This window comes from Danio rerio, chromosome 5, assembly GCF_049306965.1.
Source record: "Danio rerio strain Tuebingen ecotype United States chromosome 5, GRCz12tu, whole genome shotgun sequence".
Taxonomy (NCBI): domain Eukaryota; kingdom Metazoa; phylum Chordata; class Actinopteri; order Cypriniformes; family Danionidae; genus Danio; species Danio rerio.
In genome coordinates, this window is record NC_133180.1 from 20,087,869 (window position 1) to 20,108,241 (window position 20,373).

Consider the following 20,373-nt stretch of genomic DNA (forward strand, 5'->3'; position numbering starts at 1 on the left):
GCCGTTTTGTACTTAAGCAACTAATTTATTTACTTGATAATTTTAACGCAATGGGTTTACTCACTTTAAGTAAAATCAACTTATCACTTTAAAACAACACATCTAATCACTTTAAAAACAATGTATTTACTCACTTTTTTTTAAAGTCAAGTGTTTTACAGTGTGGCCATTCTCCTCTGAAAAGGCTTTTCACCCACCCAGCTACCACTCAATGGATATTTATTTTTTTCTGACCATTGTCTCAAGAGATGGTTATGTATTAAAATCTCAGTTATAATATCAGTTAAACAGCTACTGTATATCACTTAAATTAATTTTTGACATGATTCTATTGGTTTCTATTGATCCATTGGATTCTATTGATCCATCATTGACCAGGTGTTGACTGGCTTATTGAATTTGCTATCCAGCAGAAGTACAGATGTGCCTAATAAATTGGCTGGGTATATGTTGACCTGAAATCAAAACAGATGCTGAATTATTGACTACCCAGCAGGCACACAACATCATAAGACGTTAATATTAGGTTACATTTAGATCGTGACATCAGGTGACCAACATCAGTGTCTAGGCAGCAACTACTGACAACGTTATTATGACATCCAAAAAGAACGTCAAATGACATTCATACTGTATTTGGTTGATTTTAGCCAACATCTTAAACCAACTTCGGCCTGTTGGGTTCTGACATCAACCCAATTTTAATTTCCAAACAAAGTGCAATGTCCCCATGATGTTGGGGTACAATGTCAATCTGACAACATGTTGACATCCTGTGCCTGTTGGGTATATACATATTTCTGTTGATATGGACTCAAAATTGTCCCTGTATAATGTCTTACACACATCATAAATTAATTAAAGACAAGTTTCCATCTTTTATCAAAATAATCGTTAATAATAAAAATATAATGTGGTATGGATGCATGGAAGAGGTATGGAGTTCTTAAGTTCTTTAAAAAACCTGGTATGTTTCTTTAACTCAATGCAGATTGGTCAATCACACTAAATCACGTTAACTGGGTTTTCCTGTATACAAATAGCACACTAAAATTGTCGTTTTACTCTTGGTGTTTTGTCATAAAATGATTCCCTTACCGTGACTTTGATTTGCTAATGAGTTTTTGCTTATCCTAATGATAAATAATGGAAACTGGATCTATTTCAAGGATTTCTATTAAGACTGTTTTAACAGATCATAATAAGAAATGGATCCCAAGCTATAGGATGACCATCAAATGCTAACACTCACCTGCTCTCATTTCAGAGGGAGCAGTCCTACTTTGAACAGGTAGAGTACAGCTCCTTCCTGCAACCAGCCAGCCTTGTGTGTACAGTACCGCATAGTCTGTCTGCAGCAATGCATGCTGGGTGCAAACGATACATGCCTAAAGGGGAAAGTAATTTGTAATTGTATTGTCTAGATTTAACGGCTCACATCATTTGTGAACTCTAAATTGCTCTTAAATTTGCTTCCAATCAGAAAGTGCTCATTTTAATTTGATCAACCCATTAATTTAATTTAAATGAGCCCCATAGTCCAAATTCAGTCTAGATGAGTCTATATAGAAATTATTACTGCATATTTTGCATCTAAACTTGCACAATCAGTGCCATTTAGTTTAGCATTTCTGTCTGTAATTGGTTCTGTCAAGCTTTTGCTGTTTTGTGCGCTCGTTTAAACACACACAGTGATCTCTTTTTCTCAGACTGACCCTTCCTGTCAACGATTCGGGAGAGTTTCCGGCAATGCGCCGTCAAGGCAGTGAGCTCTTTCTAGAGGGGGCGCTTTCACCCCCCTGCCAGAGGATGGGAGCCATGGTTGCCTTCCATAGCTTTGACCACTTCAAAAGGTGCCTTCGCGGTTTTAGTTTTATAAAGGTCACACTATTTTGCGAGATCAAATGGTTAACAAAATGTACGGTTTGGTCTGATCTGGGGTTTAATTTTATTGCAGGTGCTTTGATGAAGTGATCTGTCGCTTTGTGGATCCGCTGTGTGAAAGTTCTCTGTTTTTTGATGGCTGTTCCACCTTCTGTGATGGGGAGAGCTGTAAAGTAAGATTGCAATTTCATTCATTCATTCATTTTTCTTCATCCTAGTCCCTTTATTCATCAGGGGTCGCCACAGCGGAATGAACCGTCAACTTTCCAGCATATGCTTCACACATTGGATGCCCCTCTAGCTGCAACCCAGTACTGGGAAACATCCATACACATTCACACACATACACTATGGCCATTTTAGTTTATTCAATTCACCTATAGCACATGTCATCGGACTGTGGGGGGAACTGAAACACCCAGAGGAACCCCACGTGAAAACGGGGAGAACATGCAAACTCCACACAGAAACGCCAACTGACCCAGCCGAACCAGCGATCTTCCCGCTGTGAGGCGATTAGTTCTCCATCTATTTCAGTACTCTATTTTTTAAAAGTGTTCTTTATCTATTTCAGAACATGAAGGAAAACCCCATTCACATCATAAATGTGTCAATTAAACAAGCAGACACAGAAGATGATGATGCTTTGGTCACAGCTTTCACTGCCTTTGCTCACTCCAAAGTAAGTGTTTTACAGATTGTTGGCAATTCAGCTTTGTGTCCTTCTGAGTGACTTGACTCTGCGTTTAATTTCAGAAATCGCTACTCTATGATTACGGAATCAGAAGGGTGACATTTTTAGTTGCACAAAAGGTAAATGTTTGTCTAATATGCTTCCTAAATAAATTATCCTGATTTAAAAATGAAAAACTCCTTACTTCTTTGTAGCGGGAGTTCCCAAAATACTTCACGTTTAGGGCCAGAGATGAAGTAAGTGATAAATCTTTCGAGTTGATTGTTTAAAAATGTGACCATTGACCACAACAACAGTCTTATGTTGCACAAAATATGGGTCAAAATCATTGATTTTTCTTTTACTGGATGCAAAAACAAACATTGGAATAATTTTCTACCGTAAATATATCAAAACTATTTTTTTGTTATTAATGTGCATCACTAAGAACTTTATTTGGACAACTTTAAAGACAATATTCTAAATATTTAGATGTTTTTGAACTCTCAGATTCTAGATCTTCATATAGTTGTATATCTCTGCCAAATATTGTCCTATATTGACAAAACATACAGTTGAAGTCAGAATTATTAGCCCCCCTAAATTATTAGACCGCTTGTTTATTTTTTTTCCCCAATTTCTGTTTAACGGAGAGAAGATTTTTTCAACACATTTCTAAACATAATAATTTTAATAACTCATTTCTAATAACTGATTTATTTTATTTTTGCCATGATTTCAGTAAATAATATTTTACTAGATATTTTTTCAAGACAGTTCAATACAGCTTAAAGTGACATAAAGTGACACTTAATTAACCTAGTTTAAAGGTTAAACTAGGTTAATTAAGTTAACTAGGCAGGTTAGGGGAATTAGGCAAGTTATTGTATAACAGTGGTTTGTTCTGTAGATTATCGAGAAAAAATATAGCTTAAAGGGGCTAATAATTTTGTCCCTAAAAGGGTTCATAAAAAATTCAAAACTGCTTTTATTCTAGCCGAAATAAAACAAATAAGACTTTCTCCAGAAGAAAAAATATTATCAGACATACTGTAAAAATTTCCTTGCTCTGTTAAACATCATTTGGATAATATTTAAAAAAGAAGAAAAAAAATCGGAGGGGGCTAATAATTCTGACTTCAACTGTACATCAGGGGTGTCTAAACTCAGTAATGCAGGGCCGGTGTCCTGCATATTTTAGTTCCATGCCCAATTTAACAAAATTAAACCAGCTGTTAAAGCTCTTTCTGGGTACACCAGAAACTTCCAAGGAGGTGTGTTAAAGGAAGTTGGAGTTAAACTATGCAGGACACCGGCCCTTTGGACATCCCTGCCATACATTAATGGAAATGTATTTATTATGGATAAATCTCAATTTCAACTAAATCACACTTAGGGCTGTTTTTGTGGTCCTGGGTCACAAATGTACAATATAAAGTAGCAGCTGAACAACCCTCTTTTACACTTTTTCTCTAGTTCCATGAAGACAGAATCTACCGTAACCTGGAGCCTGCTCTGGCCTTCCAGCTGGAGCTGAACCGCATGCGTAACTTTGACCTTAAGGCTGTTCCCTGTGCTCACCACCGCATGCAGCTGTACTTGGGTGCTGCTCGTGTGGAAGAGGGCGCAGAGGTCACTGATTATCGCTTCTTTATCAGAGCCATCATTCGCCACTCTGACCTCATCACCAAGGTGAGTCCTTTTAAATTGCCTATTTTTTGGGGGGCAGAAATTTATCTAAGGCGACCATGGATTTATTTGTGTACTACTTATCATTAATGTGTTTATCAGACAGAGCTGATATAAGTGTGTGGTGTATGCGTGGTACTACACAACTTTACTAGTGCCATGCTTACACAACATGCTTTTTCTAAATATTAATACCCATTCCGGGTAATATTACTTAATTGGAAATCCTCATAATGCACTTGTTTTTAAAAAATGGCTTAATGAGATGTTGTATATTATTTAAATGGAGCAGTTACATTTTCTTTATTTTTTTATTTAGTAATTATTGTAGTTTACACATTTTCATACAGATTTTTAGTATGTAGGGTTTTCCACATTGGGTACACAAAACAACCAAACATAGGAATCATCATTGTTTTGAAATTGTAGAAATAAAATAACAAAATAAAATAAAATAAAATCAAGAAATAAGTAAATACCAAAATTACTTTAAGGATTCAAACACATCATAAGAACAATCAAAACAATACATTCACTGAAATTTTTAAAGTCGCATAGATATTTCTTGTTGACCATTTGGACTTAACCTATTGTTTACCTATACCATGTACATTTTGTTTTAAGATAATCTGGATTGTAAATCGATACTAAATATTGTTCATCCTTGTTTTGTTTTTTGTTTTGGTTAGTTTTATTTTGTTTTGTTTTTTGTTTTGGTTAGTTTTATTTTGTTTTGTTATTTAGTTTTGTTTTATTATTTTATTTTATTGTTGAGATTCCTTTTCTTCACAGTCAACAATATCTTTAAACCTTAAAAAAATGTTGGGATGTTGTATATAAATTATTCCAAATCACGATTCCAAGAAAAAAGCTAAACAAATCATATAAGTTACAGAAGTAATATGCAAACAAACAAGTATTGCTATAATAAAATAATCGTTTTTCAAACATAGGAATCATCGTTTTTTTTTTAATTGTAGAAATAAAATAAAAAAAAGAAATATAAGTCTACAAATAAGTAAATAACAAAATTACTTTAAGGATAAAAACAATTAACACAACACTCTTATAATTGTTAGCCGCCACATTTTGATTAACTTCATTCACTAAAAATAATTTATTTTATTTTATTGTTGATGATTCCTTTTCTTCACATTCAACAAAATCTTTAAACCTTAAGAAAATGTTTATATATTTATAATTTATATAATCACAAAGAAAAAACTAAAAAAAATCATTATAGTTATAGAAATAATATGCAAACATTATTCCTATAGTATTCCTATAATAAAAGAATAAAGAGAGAAAAAAATGGTTTCATTGTTTAAAATATGTTCTGTTGTATGCGGTTTTAAAAAATAACAAAATGGGAAAATATAATTTTTTTTATTACTTTTGTTTGGACTGTAGGAGGCCTCCTTTGAGTATTTGCAGAATGAGGGTGAGAGGCTGTTGCTGGAGGCGATGGATGAGCTGGAGGTGGCCTTTAGTAACACACCCACTCGGACTGACTGCAATCACATCTTCCTCAATTTTGTACCCACTGTTATTATGGACCCATACAAGGTTAGATTTAATAACAAAACAACTGCAATTGCTCATGAGCTGTAGCGGTCAGAGGTTTTTTTCTACTACAGATAGAGGAGTCTGTCCGCTCCATGGTGATGCGATACGGTAGTCGACTGTGGAAGCTGCGAGTTCTCCAGGCTGAGCTGAAAATCAACATCCGCCTCACCACCACTGGAGATGTTATTCCCATACGCCTCTTTCTCACCAATGAGTCTGGATACTATCTGGACATCAGCTTGTATAAAGAGGTCAATGACCCATCCAGTGGACAGGTACAACAACCTACATTTACTATCATTCATTAATTAAGTACCAGATAATAATTGCATTTTCAAAACAGTTAAGGGATTTTGTATTTAGCAGCACAACAGTTTTCAGCACTGATAATGACAAAAATCTTAGTTTTTTTTCTTTTTGAAAACCTCCGCTTTGTCATTCTAGAAATATATTGAATATTACATACTTACAGAGGGGGAAATTTTCAACACGCCATGTTTTTTTTCCTGGAAAAACATTCTAAAGGAGCTGTTGACATGAAATTTAACCAGATTTTAGTAAAAACCCAAACAAATGCAAACCCAAAAATGTATAAAAAAAAAAAAAGATCATATTATTAATTCATATTAATCATGAAATGACACATGACGAAAGTACTGAACTACTGAAATGTATCTTAAAGACACCTCCCATATGGAGAATGAAGTCGCATGCATTGCTCAGGTGTGATTTTTTTCACAGACTTCAACAGACAGTAAAAATCTTGATGGTTCTGTGGGTCTCGTATTAAATCTGATCTTCATTTTGTATTTTCTTTTGGATTCAAGTTAGGTGATTGGCTGGGCCATTCTACAGCTTGATTTTCTTTCTCTGAAAGCATTTGAAAGTCTCCTTGGCTGTGTTTTGGATCATTATCTTAATAAAATGTCCACTCTAGTTTCATCTCCATCATCCTGCTAATGTAGATGTTGGACTAAAGCAGCTAATGTTAATTTACAATGCAAGGGCAGAGGGTTGCTGAATAACTTCTGAGAAATTTCAGCTGCTGTCTGGGCATTCACTGCCTTACAACACCTCCCTTTCTTCATGTGTTCAATACTTTTCTCCTGTGTCATTTAATTTTTTTTTACACATGACTTAATTTGTAAACTAATTAATATTGTTTTCTTTGCATAAATGGATTTCTTTGGTTGTTACCAACGTCTGGTGAAAATTTCAAGTCAACAGCACATATAGAAATATGTTTTCTGAGAAAAACAATGACGTGTTGAATACTTCTTTCCTCCGCTGTATGTCGAAGTAGTTTTAATTTTTCATATTTTAAATTTAAATTGTAGTATATTACACAGCTTTTGTTGAATTTTTGGTGAGCATAAGACTTGCTTAAAAAAATCAAACTTTTTTTTGATCTTTTTAATTAATATTCTGTAACATTACAAACATCTTGACTTTTTATTATGCATTATGTGTATGTTCAAAAAATACAATGCAGATGGAGTAATAGAATTTTGTTTGTTTAAGTCTGACTAAGTCTAGCAAGCACATTAAAAAAAAAAGTCTTTTAAAAATTGAATAGTGATAACTAGGGGTGGGGGAAAATATCAATATATCATAGTATCGCCATATTTTCCATGGCTATATTATGTTGATACATAGACAGCAGTATTTAAATATATTGCCAATATTTTAGTTTAATTTTTTTATTATTATTATTATTATTTTTTTTTTTTTTGCAATTTTCCATCAGAGAGTCATTACAAGTGAGGAAAAGAAAAACCACAATACATTAATTCCTCAATTCTGAAGAGAAAAAAAGGTGGGAATTAAACGCATTCCTTACTCTCCGACTCATATTCACAGGAAAATAAAGAAAGTAAACAACAACAACAACAACAAAAATAAACAACAAACAAAACAATAACAAAAAATATATATAATAAATTAACAAATGACACCTAAGTTAGCCATTACTGTTAAATGTCAGATATCAGATAATTTTTTTTCCTAATACATTCTTGGACGAGCTTGTATCATTCAAAAGCAAGAAAAAAAAAAGACAGATGCAGATAGGGTTTGATATGTAAGACGGGTTACATATATTTTAAAAAAGCAATTCTTTCCAATTTTCTCTGTTTGTATTGACAATATTTTAATATACTTTTGCTTTAATGTTAAAGTCAATTTCTTTACAGTTCACTATAGAAGATGGTGGTGTTGAGTTTTTTTTTTTTTTTTTTTTTCTGGTGAGCTGTAAGTTAGTAAAATAAAAATGGCTGCTTTTTTTTATTTTTTATTTTTTACTGTCATCTTAAAACACCTTATTTAAATGCCACTGCAGCACAAAGTTAAAATGGTTCACATCGGAAAACAGTTGATGCCTTAGCTGGCATCTTATTACTGTTATTGTTACAATATAGATACATTTAGGAGCCTCTCTGCTTCATTGTGCACTTTTATCCATTCCTGTCCTGCAGATAATGTTCCAGTCGTATGGAGACAAACAAGGCCCGCTGAACGGCATGCTCATAAACACACCATACGTCACAAAGGATTTACTCCAGGCCAAGCGCTTCCAGGCTCAGAGCCTCGGCACCACATATGTCTATGACTTCCCTGAGATGTTTAGACAGGTGAGCTGATTCGGTTAAGATCAAACAGGATTTTGATGGTCTTTTTATAAGACGTGTTTCTCATTACACTTTGTCCTTTATTCAGGCTTTGTTTAAGCTTTGGGGACCAGGAGACAGTTATCCTAAAGATGTGTTGATGTGTAATGAGCTGGTCCTGGATTCTCAGGGGAACCTTGTGCAGATGAACAGACTACCAGGAGACAATGAGGTGCATTGATGAATTCTCACTATAATCCTTCAGAGACTTTCTTACACTGTACAACTTGTTACACAGTAGCAGTTGTCAGTGGGCCACAGATATCAATTTTTTGTTACAAGTAAAACAAAAACAACACTCTTCAAATAACAAGACAACTAATTTGGGTGAAGTTCAAGACATATATTTTTAAAAGATAATTAAAACCATCTGTTTTATTTCGAAGTGTTTATTTCACTCTACATTATTATTAGACAAAAAAATGATAAACGACAATAATCAGTCAGATGTACTGTAGGGGTCAGTTCTTCGTACGTGGATTACTAAGTTAGCTGGATTTGGATATTGACGATTTGACACGATCCAGGATCGTTTCGTTCTTCAAAGCTGATCCGAGAGTTGTTGTCATAGCAACAGTTCTGCTTGGTCAAACCTGATCCGGAGCAGGTTCAATTCATATAAACAGGATTAGATCGGCTCAGTTCAAGCAAAGATAATACAGAAAGTATGTTCCGAATTCTGATATTTTCTTACAGTAGTAGTTATATACACCTGGGAAAATGGTACATATTTTTTAACTATATATATATAAAGTTATAGTCATTAATAAAATAAATTAAGTTATACATATTAATAAAACCTATGCAATCTGCACCCTCGAAATGAAAGTACAAAGATTGCCACCTGGTGGTGCAAAGAGAAAACTTATTGATATGAACTTTTTAGATCACTTTAGTACAAATTGTGTATAATAGAAATGCACAATATGTGACTTTTTTAAAGCAATAATACATTTATGCAGTCATGAACATGTTTTGATAGTTAATATGCCGGTGATTTGATGCTTCACAAAAGTTGCAGACGCCTTTACCGATATGAAAATGCTTTTGTAAACAAGCCGTTTACTGCTAATTTGATGTAATTTTGCTCACATGGATAATTGAATATTAATCAGATGATGTCATTACGCTGCTGTGCCGTCAGCCAATCGTTGCATTGCTGATCATGATTTCGAGGATCGATAGATCTGTCCTTCACAACACACACAGCGATCTCAGATCAGTTCATCCAGACATTCTAATCTGATTCGCGAACTTGTTTGAAGAACCAAATGAGCGAGAGATCAGTTATCAAGATTAAAAGATCCGGGATCTGCCAAATCATCTTAGATCATTTAAGCGAGGTACGAAGAACGGACCCTAGAAGTCATGCTTGCATATGCATTTTTGGACTTTTAAATCAAAGAAAGTAAATGAATGATCTCAGGGTAAGTAATTCGTTTTTTTTCTTACCAGGTTGGAATGGTAGCTTTCCGGATGAGGATGAAGACTCCAGAGTACCCAGAGGGCCGAGATATCATTGTGATCTGTAATGATATTACCCATATGATTGGCTCTTTTGGGCCTCAGGAGGATCAGCTTTTTATGCGAGCATCTGAGCTGGCCAGAGCGGAGGGCATCCCGCGCATCTACATCTCAGCCAACAGCGGAGCTCGAATCGGCCTGGCAGAGGAGATCCGCCACATGTTTCAGGTGGCTTGGATCGACCCTGAAGACCCATATAAGGTGACTGAACACTTAGAAAGAGTTGCAATGTGAAGTCAAACCTAATCCAGACCAATTTGAATACTTAAAAATACTGTTTTGCTTCTTCTGTCCACACTTGAGGCAGTGTTTTTGCCTTGTGAAAATGAAGCTTTTGAAGATGCTCAACAACCCTGTTCCTGGAGAGCTTCCTTCCTGCAGAATTCAGCTCCAACCCTGATCAAACAAACCTTAACCAATTAATAGGACATGAAGCCGCACTTGATAATTACAGAAAAGTTTGTTTGGTCAGGGTTGCAACTCAAATCTGCAGGAAGGTTGTTCTCCAGAAACATGGTTGGTGACCCCTGCTCTACTATTTCTGCATCTGGAATCGCCTACTACTCAGTAGGTACTGCATTTGAATTTACTACTCGACTATTAGAAAAGTACGTTCTATACAGTATGACTGTGAGCAGTATGAATGGAACTCAGACGTACTACATCCGCCATTTTGTCATGATAACGTGACCTACCCACGTTAGTTGCGTCGCTTCACTTCCATTCATGAATTCTCTCACGGTGCATCATGGGATAGCCTAGTGTGCATCGGATGCACACTTCAGAATCTCGCTGGAAGTAGTAGGTCATCCTGGTACTTCTTGCATACTGTTTCTATGAATTCAGACATACTACTCTGCTCGCATACAGTTTTTGGTGTACTATATAGTATGGAAGTATGCATTTTTCGGATGCAGCCAATGTGTTAAACCTTGTTTTTTCACATTGTAGTGTGACTTGGAAAACAAATATATCTGATGCATGTTTAGTCAAGTGATGTTTGTGTTAACTATAAATATTTAAAGGTGCTCTATGTAAGTTTTTGACTTTTCTAAACACCATAATACAGTGGTGCTCAACCCTGTTTCTGGAGATCGACCTTCCTGCAAAGTTCAGCTCCAACCCTGATCAAACACACCTGAACCAGTTAATTAGTACCTGAACAGCACTTGATAATTACAGGCAGGTGTGTTTGATATGGGTTGCACTGAAATCTGCAGGAAGGTCGATCGCCAGGAACAGGGTTGATCACGCCTGCCATAATATGTTTGCAGATATTTAAGAAACATGCTAAGTGAACATACTTGTTTATCGGAAAAACAATGCTGAATCTGTTATTCTACTTTAAAAATGTGTTTTCCTTTCTTTGTTTTGGTGATTTCAACCCGCCCAGTGCCAGTTTAGCCAATTATATTTCAGCACCTCGGGTTGCCTTGGTAGAAAACCGCGTATTTCATTCATTCAGAAAGGCTCTCAAAGCATGTGGCCGTGACTGAAATGCGAAGCAGTTCCACATGAGGTTATTAATTAGCAAATATTATAAATATTACGAGCGTAAACATTAGGTGAGTAGGTTACATTGTAACCGCATGTCCAAACAACACGCTTCATGACGAGATATGCAGTGATAAAGCTGTTTGCACCAGAAGAAACACAACTGAAAGTTACATAAAGTCATTCAGAAGAACAGAATATGCACTCACTCATGAAATGGTATGGTTTACAATCTACTTAATACATATTAAACCTCTTTAAAATTATCAAATGTAGATGCTGAATCACTCATGTGTTCAAAAGTGTAATTTCAAACAATTTATTTTATTTTCAAGATCTAAGGTAAACTATCTGCTGCTGCTTTCAGTGTATGGCAATAAATGGCAATTAAAATGGCATTCAAACTCGCATTGTTAGCATTTAACACTGAATAAAGCACAGCAGTTGTATCTGAGGTGATTATTGTAAGTTTTCTGTTGTTCAGCAGTGAGAAATAGAAGCCGTTTCTATTATATCAATTTGAGGTGTTGGTTAGGACAAAAACTCCTTTAAATACGGAACATATTCCTTCTATCGGGTGCCGTTAATTTTATTTAGAACAGTTTAAATCACTCGCTCCTGTCCTCAATTTGGCAACTTGCGCTTGCGTTTGTTTTGATCCAGAATTGCAATACCTAATTCCACCACCGGGTGTCAACCTTACTGTACATACTGCATCTTTAAACTAGTAGGCCTATGTTTCTATTATAAGTATGTAACAATGTTTATATTACAGAGTGTGGTGCAGTCAAAACCTAAATAAATAATTCGCTGAGAGATCCCTGAGGTTTAGAATGTCTTTAAGTATAAAAATGTATGTGGTAAGCATAACTTAAAAATACTTTGATGTTTTGCTGTACTATATAAATTAGACATGGCTAATATTGAAAATATGGATTTTTTTAAAGAACAAAACATTCAAAATTTGTCAAGTAATGTTTAGCACAGACCTTATTTTCTCATTTGTTGAACCCCACTTAAAAAAAAAACATAGGAAAATGCATACATTTCTTTGCATTATTGTTCTGCATTAAAACATGACATCAAAATTGGCAGAAAGCGATTTTAAAACTGTAATGTGAATGGATGAAAAATCATCTTTATGTACCCTGTTTGTAAGCATACCCACCAAACAATTTTGTCTAAAAGACATCTCATAAACACCTTGGATAAAGCAAGGCTAAATTTGATAAGTCTAGTTTCGGACCATTCTTAAATGTTGATTAGAGATTTTTTCTGACTGCCCAAATTTAGTATTGTCTATGTTTTGACGTCTATTAGACATCTTTTAAATACAAAAATGCTTCCTGGATTGAGTTTTCATTTTACTTGATATTTTGATTCTGTTCAGCTTTGTTCAAATCCATTGTTCTGTTTTGCCCCTGCAGGGTTTTAAGTACCTGTATCTGACTCCTCAAGACTACACCCGCATCAGTTCCTCCAATTCTGTCCATTGTCACCATGTAGAGGAGGGAGGAGAGTCCAGGTGAGATTACTGATTTTAAGCATAAAAAATACTTCAGCCATCCATGTTCTGCAACTGTCACCATGACTCAGTTTTTATCTTCACGAGGAGCCAAACATGTCTGTGGAAAGCCCAAATTATGTGCGTGTACAAATGTTGGAACAGAAGACTCGATTCAATGTTTCTGCTCATGTGTTGAACTTGTCAATAGTGCTTATCCATATTCACATTAATATGAAATATACACAACTATTTTTGTTTAATGTTTCAGATACATCCTCACAGACATCATAGGAAAGGAAGAGGGTATTGGAGTGGAGAATCTGAGGGGCTCGGGCACAATAGCTGGAGAAACTTCTCAGGCTTATAAAGAAATAATCACTATCAGCATGGTGAGACCTAAAATCTTCCCATTGTATTATTAGACATGGTACTGTTTCTAAACACCAATGTTGTAGCAGTGATCAGGTTTGGTGATCCATTAAACTCTCGTCTTTCTCTAGGTCACGTGTCGGGCTATAGGAATCGGTGCCTATCTGGTACGTCTAGGACAAAGAGTCATTCAAGTGGAAAACTCCCATATCATCCTGACTGGAGCCGGGGCATTAAACAAGGTGTGGAATATCACATCTGCAGTGACACCTCAAACTGTACAGTATCATATTTACTGTATGTGGCCTTTGTTTCTTTTATTACTCATAATTTTGTGTTGGTGTAGGTGCTGGGTCGTGAAGTCTACACCTCCAATAACCAGCTTGGTGGGGTTCAGATCATGCACAACAATGGAGTGACACACTCCACCGTGCCAGATGACTTTGAAGGAGTGCTCACTATTCTACAGTGGTTATCCTACATGCCAAAGGTAGTTTCTAATTACTTATAGGTAGGGCCAGAAGGAATCTGCGGATGTTTTTTGCTATTTCTGCGGGATGATTTTGGGAGTATCATAACTAAAACCTTAATATAGGAAATAAAAAACAATACCTTTTTTTACTTTTATTTAATGTTTAAAATGCAAATCCAATTAGATTTACTTCATTTGGTAAACAAAGCAAGTCTCTCATATAATATTTCTACTAAAAAACTAATATAAATATTAAAGACTAATATAAAAATATTACTTTACAAACGGCATTGTACTTAAATCCGATTAACATTTTCATATTAGTCAATAATATTACTGTAATTAATTTTAAAACTGAATAAATTTAGATTTACTCATATTATTCAAAGTAAATAAACAGAATTAATGATGGGCTAAAAATCTGCGGAATTTTGCAGAAAATCTGCAGAATTCTGCGCGCGCAGATTACGTGTGGGCCTACTTATAGGGCTAATTTAAAAATAAAACATCTTAAACAAGCATTTTTGAAGTTAAATCAGTGTGAAAAAGCCCAAATTAGACCATAAACAAGATTAAAATAAGATTTTTTTAAATAATGCTGCACCTTTCAGAAACCTAAGTTGTAACTTTGACAAATGTTACAGTTTTACTTCAATTCACCATTGCCAATAAGTAAATACAGTAGATTAGATAAAAACCACCATGTTTTGACCTTGATTGGCTTTGGGTTTACCTTTTACCATCTGTGGCTTGGTTTAGTTTTGACTTTGACAGTGTACTGTATGTTTTTGTTCGATCATTAATGTAAAGGTGTTTGCCTTTGTAATTAGAGCAATCAAAGTCCAGTCCCAATAAAGCCTGCCACTGATCCAGTCGACAGAGAGATCGATTTTGTTCCCACAAAAGCCCCTTATGACCCTCGCTGGCTGCTCTGTGGACGACCCCATCCCAGTAAGAGCCAAATTATCCACACAGTCTGTCATGTACATTTCAAAACATACTCTTAATGCTTAGTGTGTCATGTTTGAATAGCTGTGAAGGGAGCATGGCAGAGTGGATTCTTTGATCATGGTTCATTTTTGGAGATAATGGCTACATGGGCACAGACAGTGGTGGTGGGCCGAGCCAGGTAAGAGCCAGAACAATACGTTTTTAAATAAACATTTATATTATATTTACACAGATATTTAGTCAAAATTCTGAATCCGAGTAAGATCATGAATGTTATTCAGGCTTGGTGGGATTCCTCTTGGGGTCATTGCTGTGGAGACCCGCACAGTCGAGCTTGCCATTCCAGCAGATCCTGCCAACTTAGACTCAGAGGCCAAGGTAAGTGTCTAACTGTAGGATCTGTGCTTTCTTCTGTGATTAGTTTGCTTTTAGTGGGTTTTGTTTATTTATATCAGTTTTAGAATGTAGTGTCCTTTCTGCCTCAGCTCCTCCAGCAAGCTGGTCAGGTGTGGTTTCCAGATTCTGCATATAAAACGGCTCAGGCTATTGAGGATTTCAATAGAGAGAAACTTCCCCTTATGGTGTTTGCCAACTGGCGAGGATTTTCTGGAGGCATGAAAGGTATTTAACTGGTGTTAATGTTTTAAGTTGCAAATGTAGCAATAAAGATATTTGCTTTGTTACAAAAACTAAAATAAATAGTGTTCTTCTGAACCTTTAAATGGTCAAAAGAAAAATGTTTCCGCAACATAATAAGCAGAACATCTGTTACTATTGATAATAATAAGCAATGTTTTTTAAGTAGCAAATCAGTTTACATGATTGATTTCGGGAGGATTTCTGTATTGACTACTGAAGAACTAGCTTTTGCCATCACAGGAATACAATAAAAATACTGAAGTACATTTCTTTTTTACTTATTGGTATATGTAATAATATTTCTAATAATATTAATATTTTTATTAAAGTTTTTATAGTCAATTAACTGCAGTCTTTGTGTATGTGAGTTGAAACATTGTCTTTTAAAAATATTTTTGAAAGGGTTAGCTCACATAACAATTTTAATTCTGTTATTAATTACTTATGTCGTTCCAAACCTCTGAGATCTTCGTTCATCTTTAGAACACAAATTAAGATATTTTAGATGAAATCTGAGAGCTCTTTCCTTCTCCATCGAGACATACAAAGTCCAGAAAAGGAATCAAAAAATGGTCAAAATATTTCATGTGACTTCAGTGGTTCAATACGAAGTCAATACGACTGTAATCATACGAAGCTCCAAGAACTCTCTTCTGCACCAAAAATAAAAAAAAAGTAACAAAACAGCTTTGAATGTTAAGAGAGCTAATAAATTTCATCTGAAATATCTTAATTTGTTTTCTGAAGACAAATGAAGGTCTCGGGTTTGGAATGCAATGAGGGTGATTTGATTTTTATTAACTTTTTACAGATTTTACTAAATGAACCAACGCTTTAATGTATCTATACAATTTTAAGATAACTCATGGCTTTCTATGTCAGATATGTACGACCAGGTGCTCAAGTTTGGCTCTTATATCGTGGATGCCCTGCGAGAATTCAGCCAGCCTGTGCTGGTTTACATTCCTCCTAATGCTGAGCTGAGAGGAGGATCATGGGTCGTGATCGACCCTACTATAAACCTTCAGCACATGGAGCTCTATGCAGATCGAGAAAGCAGGTAAAAGCTAGTTCATAAAAATACCCTTCATTACTTTAAAGGTGCCATATTTATATTGATTCAAGAAGTTAAATTGGTGTTTTGCGTCCTGACAAGCATGGTTCATGGAATCGTAGCATATCAATGCATAAAAAACAATCTGGTGTTGCTGGCTTTTACTGTGTCTCCCGTTTTCAAAATAAAAGTCCCATGTACATAGTAAATTAATGCAGTATGGGATGTGCTTATTAATGATCCCTGCGAAACTTTTAATGACACGACTGCTTGTCAGGTCTGGATGATGTAGTAGAATATGATCTAAAGTAGCTTCATACAAAAGCTGAGGGCAAGCCCCGTGAACAACACAACATTATGTATTGTGTTTTGATTGGTCTGTTGTCCACTGGGATTTTACATGATTATATATGACTAGACATATCTAGATTTACTTTACATGGCATCTTTAAGGGTTAACCTTAAATTTTTGCTGTAAGTTCTATTCAGCAAATGCCATTTTGGAGGTCTGAATATGCTAACACTTTAAGATGGGTTTTAAAGTGAACGTTTTTTAAAATGATACCATTATTTTTTCGGTGTACACAATAAAAAGTGTCATTTTGAAAAAGCAGTGACGTCATTTGGATGCATCTTATGTGTCCATAGTCATGACTGAGAATTTAACAACCAAAAAATGTGGTGGACATTATTATGACCATGTGTGCAGGTGCATTATGACAGTGTGTGTGAACATTACTGACCTTGCATGTACTATGCAACATTTAAGCCATTTTGACAGCATTATTGTCTGTACACAGAACTTTTCTACAAAGATGCAAACAGACTCTAAATATTATTTGTTTACCTTAATTCTTGTCTTCTCTCCAGAGGGGGCGTTTTGGAGGCTGAGGGCACAGTGGAGATCAAATTCAGAAAAAAAGACCTGCTAAAGACCATGCGAAGGATTGATCCAGTGTATTCTCGTCTGGCTGAGCAGCTAGGTATTGCAGTTAATCTCCTTTTAAACACACATTTCTTACCTGTAGTACTTTCTGTGACAATGTTGTGCTTAATGTAGGCAAACCAGACTTACCGAGCCAGGAGCGTAAAGACCTGGAGGCAAAACTAAAGTCTAGAGAGGAGTTCCTTCTTCCCATCTACCACCAGGTGGCAGTGCAGTTTGTTGACCTTCATGACACTCCAGGACGGATGCAGGAAAAGGGAGTCATCACGGTACAGACATTTAAAAAACTAATTATAGAGAAAATTTCATGAAGAGTTTTCTTTTCCTGAACAGTTTGTAAATGCTTTTTCACAGTGAACTTTTAAAATGTTTTTAGGACATCCTGGACTGGAAGACTGCTAGGTCATTCTTTTACTGGCGTCTGAGGCGACTGCTGTTGGAGGAAGTGGTAAAGAAGGAGATCATGCAGGCCAACCAAGACCTGAGCAACGGACACATACAGTCCATGCTGCGCCGCTGGTTTGTGGAGACAGAAGGAGCTGTAAAAGTAAGGAAACGTCAGTTATTTGTGATGGATAAATTCTTCAAATAAAAGGTCAAAAATCAGAATGCAGAAAAATACAACTCAGAAAATTGTTTTGTTGACTAAAATTATTAAAAAAAAGATACTTTACTTTTCGGCTTAGTCCCCTTATTCATCAGGGGTTGCCACAGCGGAATGAACCGCCAACTATTCCAGCATATGTTATCCAGGTGCAACCCAGTTCTGGGAAACAACCATACACTCATTCACACTCCTACACTACAGACAATTTAGTTTATTCAATTCACCTACAGCGCATGTCTTTGGACTGTGGGGGAAACCGGAGCACCCAGAGGAAACACACGCAAACACAGGGAGAACATGCAAACTCTAAACAGAAATGCCAACTGATCCAGCGATCTTGCTGTGAGGCGGCAGGGCTAACCACTGAGCCACCGTGACGCCCTTGTTAAGATATCTTAAGACAGTGTTTCTTAACCAGGTTCCTGCAGGACCACCAGCTCTGCGCATTTTCCATATTGTCTTAACCAAACACACCTGATTCAGATCATCAGCTCATTAATAAAGACTGAAAGACCTGTAATGGATGTGACAGACAAAGGAGACATCCAAAGTGTTTGTGGTCCTCTAGGAACGTGGTTGAGAAACACTGCCTTAACATATATATTTACTATTATTATTGTTTGCCCATGATATGAAATAACATTAACAGTATCACATCACATGCTAATGTCACAGAGTGCATAAAAATTAAAGGACAGGATGTAAAAATTCATTAAAAAAAAAACCAAAACAAAATGACAAATCTAAAAATTAAACATTGTTTTGAAACAATAAGAATCAAGTAGGATTGAAAAGAAATGACAAGCAGTCCTGCATAGAGATATAATCATTTTATATAAGTAGTTGATCCATAAACTAAGATTCAGTCATTATTTATGAGAATTAAAAAATATACAGGGTGATTCAAAAAGAATACCACAACTTTGAAAATCGAGAACTCTGCAAAGAAGAAAAGTAGAGTTAAGCTCTTTCTGTCATCAATTTAAGAAAGCTCTGAAGCTTCATATGATTGCTCATTTGGTTGTGACCGAGAAAGAATAACTGCAGCTATCCAAACTGTTACGCCCGAGATGCTACAGAGTGTGGAACGATTTCGAGTATTAGGTTGATGTCACTCAAATGTCTGGAGGGGGTCATGTTGAACATCCATGAACTTGTTTTCTAAAAAACTTAAGTACTCTTTAACAATAACTACCCAAAGTTCCATCATGTTTCTTTGATTAAATAGGAATTTTCAAAGTTGTGGTATTCTTTTTGAATCACCCTTTGTATTGTTCTTGATCATCTATAATGGCAGTGAATTGTGCAAAAGAGACTCAAAAGTATGAGTTTTTTTTCTAGGGGGTTATAATCAGGATTGTGAATAGTAAAACCTGTTTTAATGTCAACTCAAAAGTACTAGGGGTTTAAACTCAGGCTTGTATATAGCAAAGCATGTTTTAATGTAATTTTTTTAAAATCTTAAAATTTATCCAAGACTGCTGGGTCATGAGACTCCAAAAAATTCACAGGTACAAATAGATAAAACAGAGAAAAAAAGAAATGGTTAAATATGTACATTACAAAAAAACATTTATAAGAACATTCATAGAAACATACTCAAAGTAAAATTCAAATGTAAAAATATGTATGATTTTCAAACTATTAACAGAGTTAATGCCAACCTTAAAAGCATATTTGTCAGCGTAACTACTATTATCTGTTTATCTATGAAAAGGTTTTTTTTTATTCCATGCGAGGTAAAGGTTTGGCAATGGTATCTTCTAGGCATATCTGTGGGACAATAACAAAGTGGTGGTGGAGTGGCTGGAAAACAACCTGTCCCAGCAGGACGGAACACGTTCGGTCATCAGAGAAAACATCAAATGCATAAAGAGGGACTACGCTCTCAAACACATCCGCAGGTAGATCTCTCCACTCCAATAGACGTGAAATTCAAATACATAATGCATCATTTAGCATTCAAAGGTTTAAGAGAATACTGGGCAAGTCTGCATTTATTGAATAAAAAACAGTAAAAGCAGTCAATCTTTTAAATATGATTACAACTGAAAATAAAAATATTGTCTATTTTAAATGTAATTGCAAATGTAATGTTTCAAATGATCCTTCAGAAGTCATTGTAGTATATATTAAAAATGGTTGTGATACACAGTCTTAAAAGAAACTGTGGTAAATTTGAAACAAAACATTACTTATTATTTACTCTCCCCGAAGTGGTTACAAACCTTTATGGGTTTGCATTTTCCATTTCCAACACAAAAGAAGATAGATAATAATAAGAAAAAATTATTATAGAAATCAATTCGTACAGGTTTCCTTTTTTTGTGAA

The 20,373-nt window shown here is 35.4% G+C and overlaps 1 protein-coding gene across 20 annotated transcripts in view; it reads left to right on the forward strand.

Moving 5' to 3' along the window:
- Nucleotides 1–20,373, forward strand: part of acacb (acetyl-CoA carboxylase beta) — a 54,239-nt gene that overhangs the window by 30,740 nt on the left and 3,126 nt on the right. For 10 of the 20 annotated variants that reach the window (XM_073952055.1, XM_073952060.1, XM_073952054.1 and 7 more), the window contains 25 exons: nt 1,268–1,291; nt 1,710–1,853; nt 1,958–2,057; nt 2,459–2,566; nt 2,641–2,697; nt 2,773–2,814; nt 4,034–4,249; nt 5,657–5,812; nt 5,884–6,087; nt 8,287–8,442; nt 8,528–8,650; nt 9,934–10,203; nt 12,924–13,021; nt 13,272–13,392; nt 13,504–13,614; nt 13,719–13,862; nt 14,675–14,795; nt 14,877–14,973; nt 15,077–15,173; nt 15,281–15,416; nt 16,317–16,494; nt 17,359–17,471; nt 17,549–17,703; nt 17,811–17,981; nt 19,809–19,945. In XM_073952055.1, the coding sequence (XP_073808156.1) occupies nt 1,268–1,291; nt 1,710–1,853; nt 1,958–2,057; nt 2,459–2,566; nt 2,641–2,697; nt 2,773–2,814; nt 4,034–4,249; nt 5,657–5,812; nt 5,884–6,087; nt 8,287–8,442; nt 8,528–8,650; nt 9,934–10,203; nt 12,924–13,021; nt 13,272–13,392; nt 13,504–13,614; nt 13,719–13,862; nt 14,675–14,795; nt 14,877–14,973; nt 15,077–15,173; nt 15,281–15,416; nt 16,317–16,494; nt 17,359–17,471; nt 17,549–17,703; nt 17,811–17,981; nt 19,809–19,945 (3,279 nt within the window). The remainder of the gene's footprint in view (nt 1–1,267; nt 1,292–1,709; nt 1,854–1,957; nt 2,058–2,458; nt 2,567–2,640; nt 2,698–2,772; nt 2,815–4,033; nt 4,250–5,656; nt 5,813–5,883; nt 6,088–8,286; nt 8,443–8,527; nt 8,651–9,933; nt 10,204–12,923; nt 13,022–13,271; nt 13,393–13,503; nt 13,615–13,718; nt 13,863–14,674; nt 14,796–14,876; nt 14,974–15,076; nt 15,174–15,280; nt 15,417–16,316; nt 16,495–17,358; nt 17,472–17,548; nt 17,704–17,810; nt 17,982–19,808; nt 19,946–20,373) is intronic. The other 10 variants (XM_073952057.1, XM_073952062.1, XM_073952056.1 and 7 more) reach the window with 1 other exon arrangement.